Below are 7929 nucleotides of genomic sequence, written 5' to 3'. Positions count from 1 at the left end.
ATCAAGTATGACACATAGAATGGATCTGCTATCCCTGTTTAAATTAAAAAAAAATTCATTTCAGTAGGCCTTTAAGTATTCACAGCCTTTGCTCAATATTTTGTTGATGCACCTTTGGCAGCAATTACAGCCTAAAGTATTTTTGAATACAATGTCACACGCTTGGCACACCTGTCTTTGGGCAGTTTCGCCCATTCATTTCTTCCCATTTTTCTTTGAAGCACATCTCGAGCTCCATCAGGTTGGATGGGAAGCGTTGTTTTTCATCCAGGATGTCTCTGTACATTGCTGCATTCATCTTAGTCCAGTCAGGGAGGTGACCAAGAACCAATGGTCACTCTGTCAGAGTTACAGCATGGTGGTGGGAGCATCATGCTTTGGGGATGTTTTTCAGCGGCAGGAACTGGGAAATTAGTCAGAATAGAGGGAAAGATGAATGCGGCAATGTACAGAGACATCCTGGATGAAAACCAACGCTTCCCATCCAACCTGATGGAGCTTGAGAGGTGCTGCAAAGAGGAATGGGCCAAACCGCCCAAAGATAGGTGTGCCAAATTTGTGACATCGTATTCATAAAGACTTGAGGCTGTAATTGCTGCCAAAGGTGCATCAACAAAGTAGTGAACAAATGCTGTGAATACTTATCATGAACATGAGAATTTTTTATTTTTAATAAATTTGTACAAATTTTTAAAAATAAAACTTTTCACATTGTCATTATGGGGAAGTGTCAGTCCCAATCCTCTTTGCAGCACCTCTCAAGCTCCATCAGGTTTGATGGAAAGTGTCATTCTGTAGAATTTTGAGGACAACATGAATTCCATTTTGGAATAAGGCTGTCACATAACAAAATGTGGAAAAAGTGAAGTGCTGTGAAAACTTTCCGGATGCACCGTTTTTACTCAAATGTGATGGTCCACTGCAGGGCTGTCAAACTCATTTTCATTGAGGGCCACAATGCAGGTGTGGCTGCTTGAATATATTTAAAGTATAATCTCATGATATTATTACATAATCCCCTATGCATTTGTTTATATATTTTTAAGTACAAATTGATGGATAACAAACTTACTTTTCAGGGGGGGAACAACCATTTTATTCTGATAAAAAATGTTTGGAATATAAACTTTTTCACCTAAGCCTAGGCCACATACTAAAAAGATTGGGTGGGGAATTTTTATTTTGTAAAAAGAAACAGTAAAAACAGGCATTACATTAGTATTTAAATATAAAACTTTGTGTCATAGATGACAAAGTGTATTATTATTACAAGGGTAAAGAAATTAAAGAGCAAAAAGTCATATGAGGAAAAAGCTGACATTTTTATACTAGTAAGTAATACACTTTTTCACTCATAACACAAAGCTGATCTTAACTTTCGTCTTATAGATCATTTTTTGTATGTTTTTTTTACAAAAAACACAATTTCAAAATGGCGCCCTTTATTTTTCAGTATGCAGTATGCTTGTTTTTGCTGCGGGCCACACTTTGGACACCCCCGGTGTAAACCAGGTTTTTTTGCATGTCCAGATAATTCTGAAGTCTATAAATAACATGCAATTGTATGCAGTACCTGCAAAATTTCTGTCAACATTGAAAGAACTGATATGTTTAGTAAGAAAGACAAAGTGCTTTATTGACGCTTATTCTTTCCAGGCTTTCGCGGGCCAGATCTGGCAACCCGGGCGTGGTCTGTTAAAAGATTATAAGAAGAGAATAGACGATTCTTGGTAAGAAATGAATTGCCTTGTCTTTAATTGTTGACTGGTGAAAAAAGTTGGCTTTAATGAAGAAAGTGAATTGTTCACTTGCATGACAAAAATGTTACACACAACCGCCATATTCCTGCACCGCTCTCGTCCACCTAGTCTTTGTCAAAGTTGATGATGTCACTGGTCAGGAAAAGGTCAGAGCGTCCACAGTCTTGCAGAAGTTGGTTAAGGCGGCTCTCGGTGATGCTGACCTGTTTGGACTCGTCCAGAGGCCAGTCCAGGAGCTGAGCGCTGGAGGGCAGCTCGGGAAGCCCCGGCTCGTAGTCTTCAAGAGGGATCGGGTACAGCAGCTGGCGCAGGGAGGGCATCCTTGCCGCCGTCCTCACCACTTCCTGTAGGCCGGCCGTGGACAGCGGGTTGAGAGCGAGGGCGAGGCGTTGGAGGGACAAGCAGCACCCGAGCGAAGGGAGCAGCAGGCCCAGTAAGTCGTCGTGCAGTCCGCAGCCCATCAGGAAGAGGTGGCGCAACGTTCCCGACGCCTGGGAGAGAAAGCGGCGCATGGACGGCAGCGTGTTTGCATCCAGATGGTTTTGACTCAGGTCCAGATGTTGCAGAGAGGACGCGTGATGGCTGCAGGACAGGTAGGACAGGTCCGCCACACTCAGGCTCAGATAGGGGAGCTCCAGCACCTCCAGAGGCTGTGGTAGTGAACTCCACCAAGAAGAGTATTAGACTTAGACTTCCTTTTTATTGTCATTCAAATTTTAACTTGACAGCACAGATAATAACGAAATTTCGTTACATAAGCTCATGGTAGTGCAGGATAAAAAAAAAGCAATAAGGTGCATATATAAATATGTATAAATTATATATAAATATATATATATATATACACACACTACCGTTCAAAAGTTTGGGGTCACATTGAAATGTCCTTATTTTTGAAGGAAAAGCACTGTACTTTTCAATGAAGATAACTTTAAACTAGTCTTAACTTTAAAGAAATACACTCTATACATTGCTAATGTGGTAAATGACTATTCTAGCTGCAAATGTCTGGTTTTTGGTGCAATATCTACATAGGTGTATAGAGGCCCATTTCCAGCAACTATCACTCCAGTGTTCTAATGGTACAATGTGTTTGCTCATTGGCTCAGAAGGCTAATTGATGATTAGAAAACCCTTGTGCAATCATGTTCACACATCTGAAAACAGTTTAGCTCGTTACAAAAGCTACAAAACTGACCTTCCTTTGAGCAGATTGAGTTTCTGGAGCATCACATTTGTGGGGTCAATTAAACGCTCAATATGGCCAGAAAAAGAAAACTTTCATCTGAAGCTCGACAGTCTATTCTTGTTCTTAGAAATGAAGGCTATTCCACAAAATTGTTTGGGTGACCCCAAACTTTTGAACGGTAGTGTATAAAATAAATTACTGTCTCGCTACACTGCGTGTGCGTGTGTGTGTTGTATTTCTACCCTTCTTGAGACAACAACAAGGAAAAGTATCTTCCATATGAGGACCGGTGAACAAGTCAGTACCGAAATCATGGTCCCAATACGGAAAACCATTGCATCTTATAGAGTGTCTCATTTGTGATGAAAATCCATCAAAATGAGGGTGGTCCCAAAAAGGAGGGATTTTTCAAATTGACTGTGTCGGTTTTAAAAAGTGCTCCCCCTCTGGCCAACATATGTAATAAGTGTATAAGAAATTGAAATGCGCCCCCTTTGGCCAAAAATAAAATAAATATGTATGTAAAGACAGTGTAATATAACTTGAAGTAAATAATAAAGATTAAAAACCAATTACAAACAAAACAATTAAAAAACCAATAAAAGCAGTCTTTTTCTCACAATGTGTCGACTTTTTTCTCATAAAATTGGGAACAATTTCTCATATTTCTGTAATATTTTCTCGTAAAATTATTACTTTTTTATTCAAAATGGTAACATTTTTCATATAAAATTCTGACTTATCACAATATTGCCAATGTTTGTTCTTGTAAAGTAGTGAAATTTTTTTAGTAAAATTATGACTTGTCATTTTGCCAAGTAAAATTCAGATTATAATATTGCCAACATTAAGTTTTCTTATAAAATGTTTACTTTTTTCGTCTCATTTCATAAAGTTGTAAAAATTTTAAGGTTTTCTTGTAAAATTGCGACTGTTATTGAGTAAAATTCCAACTTTTATCATAATGCACAAATGTTCAGTTTTTCTTGTAAAATTTTGACTTGCGTTGAGTAAAATGACAACTTTTATTATAATACTGCCAAAATTCAAAGTTTTTCTTGTGAAATTGTGACCTTTTTCTTGTGAAATGCCAACTCATTTTTCACAACAACCTTTTTTATATTTGCATAGTATGTATATATTATTAATGTTGTAAATACAAATCTTTATATATGTAGAAAGGGTGGTCCTAAAGAGGTAGGCATTTTTCGGAGGTCTCAAGAAGGCAAGAAACACAAGAATGTGTGTGTGTGCAGTCTTCCTACCTCAGCAGCACACAGAGTTGACCCGGTAAGCGCAGCGCCGTCAGGCTGAGACGTTGCAGTTGCCGCAGCTGCGCCATACCCCGGGAGAGATCTCCGAGCGCCTCCTCCTGGCCCGGCTCGTCCCGGCGCAGGTCCAGGTTGCAGTACTGCAGACGGAGCGCCTTCAAGTCGGGAAAGGTGGCGAGCAGAGGCATGAGCTGCGCCAGGCCCGTCACGCCCAGGTTGCTGTAGCGCACGTCGACGCCCAGCAGGCCCCTGCGAGGGAGAAGGTCCAGCACAGTCCTGATGCTGGACACGGAAATCTCCTCCACTCTGAGGTAGCGGCAATGCAGCTTGAGAGGCGCCGGGGTGCTCAGGGCCATGCACATACGCTCCCAAGAGCGGGCGTTGATGAAAATATCCGCTCTAACCCAAACTGACACGCAAGTATCATCCTCTTCTTCCTCCTCCGTGCTGCTTGGTGCATCTATCAGTCTGTCCGTCTCCTTGCACCTCCTAACCACATCCCCTTCCTCCAGAACCCCCCTAGATGGTCGGCCTTCTATGCAGCTCAAGACCAACTCATTTGCTTCCTTGGGCCTCTTCCGTGGTGCTCGCTGTCTTTTCACGTCCTTGTCTCTGTGGATAGCGGAGAACGTCTTCCTCTCCTTATCTCTTCCATGACTCCTGTGTGCCGCGGCCCTGGCCTGAACAATGGTAGTGCACAGCGCCACAGTCAGGGACCAGCCCCCCATGGTGTCCACCGATGAACCCTCCTCCCCTTGCACGCCGCACAAGTCCAGAACACGCAGTGCGCATCTAAATGCAAGCAAGGAAACAAAAAGCAATTTTCTAGGTAAGTACCATTACTACTACTTTTTTTTTGCAAAGCAAAAGGTACTGTCTTCAAATCCCAGTCGCGGTTGAAGCAGCAAGGTCTAAATCAGGGGTGTCCAAACTTCGATTAATCGAATAAATCATATTTTTGCTTAATTAAGGTTGAAATGTGGACTTGTCAGACCACAGAACACTTTTCCACTTTGTATCAGTCCATCTTAGATGAGCTCAGGCCCAGCGAAGCCGACTGCGTTTCTGGGTGTTGTTGATCAACGGTTTTCGCCTTGCATAGGAGAGTTTTAACTTGCACTTACAGATGTAGCGACCAACTGTAGTTACTGACAGTGGGTTTCTGAAGTGTTCCTGAGCCCATGTGGTGATATCCTTTACACATTGATGTCGCTTGTTGATGCAGTACAGCCTGAGGGATCGAAGGTCACGGGCTTAGCTGCTTACGTGCAGTAATTTCTCCAGATTCTCTGAACCCTTTGATGATATTATGGACCGTAGATGGTGAAATCCCTAAATTCCTTGCAATAGCTGGTTGAGAAAGGTTTTTCTTAAAAACTGTTCAACAATTTGCTCACGCATTTGTTGACAAAGTGATGACCCTCGCCCCATCCTTGTTTGTGAATGACTGAGCATTTCATGGAATCTACTTTTATACCCAATCATGGCACCCACCTGTTCCCAATTTGCCTGTTCACCTGTGGGATGTTCCAAATAAGTGTTTGATGAGCATTCCTCAACTTTATCAGCATTTATTGCCACCTTTCCCAACTTCTTTGTCACATGTTGCTGGCATCAAATTCTAAAGTTAATGATTATTTGCACAAAAAAAAAGTTTATCAGTTTGAACATCAAATATGTTGTCTTTGTAGCATATTCAAATGAATATGGGTTGAAAATGATCCGCAAATCATTGTATTCCGTTTATATTTACATCTAACACATTTTCCCAACTCATATGGAAACAGGGTTTGTACTTTTTTTTTTTATTTTACACCCAAATATTGAACAATTTATTCCTCATTAATTTGTTTTAGTACAAAACAAAAATACATAACGTTAACAAAGGTTAGCTCAGTTTCTAATTACCTCTGATCGGAAAATCCTTTGACCACTGCAAGCAACAGAGCCTGCACACAGGCGCGACACGGAGGCGGTTGTCCTCGGTTCCTCCGCCCACCGACAAGCAATCTGCGTTCGGGCCATCTGTGGACCAGGTCGCTGATGGCCAGCGGCCTGCATGCGGCTAAGGACGCGTCCAGCAACGGTCCGTAGAGCTCCCGCGGAACCCACCGGAGCCACCACGGCGACGAGCAGTGCTCGTTCACCACCTTCATGGCGCTCAGGCTCACCAAGGAAAGCACCATCGCAGCCGCTCATGAAACACGAACTATTACTGCGAGAGGGGGCGATACGTTGAAGCGACGTCGAGCATCGTGGTATAAAAATAAACGCGAATTTTAACGGAGCAAAGAACGGGCGGAAGAGCAACTCACTGAGGAAGCTGCACCCCTTGTTTACACTTTACACTGTCGCACTCTTATGACGTAACACATGCGACAAAAGCAATGGCGCGCGAGATTAAATAACACTCAAAATAAAGAAAATGTTGTAGTTTATTATGATGAAACACAAACATTTGATACTTTTTGTTGTTTAATATAATAATAATGGATTAGATTTATATAGCGCTTTTTTCTAGACACGCAAAGCGCTTCACAGAGAAGTGAGAACCCATCATTCATTCACACCTGGTGGTGGTAAGCTACTTTCGTAGCCACAGCTGCCCTGGAGTAGGCTGATAATTAGGGGTGTGGGAAAAAATCGATTCGAATTCAAATCGCCATTCTCACGTTGTACGATTCAGTATCGATTCTCATTTTTCAAAAATCGATTTGTTTTTTTATTTTTGTATTTAAAAAAAAAAAAAAAAAATTTAATCCAACAAAACAATACACAGCAATACCATAACAATGTAATTCAGTTTCAAAACCAAACCCGACCCAGCAACACTCAGAACTGCAATAAACAGAGCAATTGAGAGGAGACACAAACACGACACAGAACAAACCAAAAGTAGTGAAACAAAAATGAATATTATCAACAACAGTATCAATATTAGTTACAACTTCAACATAGCAGTGATTAAAAATCCCTCATTGACATAATCATTAGACATTTATAAAAAAATACAAAATAAAAATGAACAATAGTGTCACAGTGGCTTACACTTGCATCGCATCTCATAAGCTTGACAACACACTGTGTCCAATATTTTCACAAAGGTAAAATAAGTCATATTTTTGGTTCATTTAATAGTTAAAACAAATTTACATTATTGCAATCAGTTGATAAAACATTGTCCTTTACAATTATAAAAGCTTTTTACAAAAATCTACTACTCTGCTTGCATGTCAGCAGACTGGAGTAGATCCTGCTGAAATCCTATGTATTGAATGAATAGAGAATTGTTTTGAATCGGAAAATATCGTTTTTGAATCGAAAATCGCGTTGAATCGAAAAAAATCGATTTATAATCGAAAAAAAAAAAAATCGATTTATAATCGAATCGTGACCCCAAGAATCGATATTGAATCGAATCGTGGGACACCCAAAGATTCGCAGCCCTACTGATAATACTCAAATTAAATATATTTTTTGTAGTTTAAATGATAATACTCTAAAGATAATTTTTGTAACATAATAATACACAAAATAAAAATAGTTTTTGTAGTTTAATATGGTAATACACACAATAAAAATATTTTTTGTAGTTTAAATGATAATACTCAAAATATAGATAATTTCTGGTTTATTATGATAATACACATAAATAATAATTCTTGTTGTAGTTTATTTTGATAATACCCAAAACAATGATACTTTTTGT

At 40.1% G+C, this 7929-nt stretch overlaps 2 protein-coding genes across 3 annotated transcripts in view; one reads left to right on the top strand and one right to left on the bottom strand.

Moving 5' to 3' along the window:
* Positions 1 to 1634: 1634 nt before the first annotated feature.
* On the bottom strand, positions 1635 to 6602 carry si:ch73-174h16.4 (leucine-rich repeat-containing protein 14). Its single transcript, XM_062021624.1, has 3 exons — positions 6129 to 6602; positions 4215 to 5012; positions 1635 to 2423 (listed from the first exon to the last, which is right to left on the bottom strand). Exons 1-3 carry the CDS (start codon positions 6404 to 6406, stop codon positions 1865 to 1867), a joined length of 1635 nt encoding a protein of 544 aa, XP_061877608.1. The 5' UTR covers positions 6407 to 6602; the 3' UTR covers positions 1635 to 1864.
* The window catches only part of malrd1 (MAM and LDL receptor class A domain containing 1), a 135609-nt gene continuing 131809 nt past the window's right edge, over positions 4130 to 7929 (top strand). The window contains exon 1 of one of the 2 annotated variants that reach the window (XR_009821207.1): positions 4130 to 5049. The gene's annotated coding sequence lies outside the window, so the exon portion shown is untranslated. The remainder of the gene's footprint in view (positions 5050 to 7929) is intronic. The other variant, XM_062021611.1, reaches the window with a different exon arrangement.

The sequence above is a fragment of the Entelurus aequoreus genome, linkage group LG15 (assembly GCF_033978785.1).
Source record: "Entelurus aequoreus isolate RoL-2023_Sb linkage group LG15, RoL_Eaeq_v1.1, whole genome shotgun sequence".
NCBI lineage: Eukaryota > Metazoa > Chordata > Actinopteri > Syngnathiformes > Syngnathidae > Entelurus > Entelurus aequoreus.
Note: the sequence above shows the minus strand (reverse complement) of the source record. Positions and strands in the feature narration are given on the sequence as shown.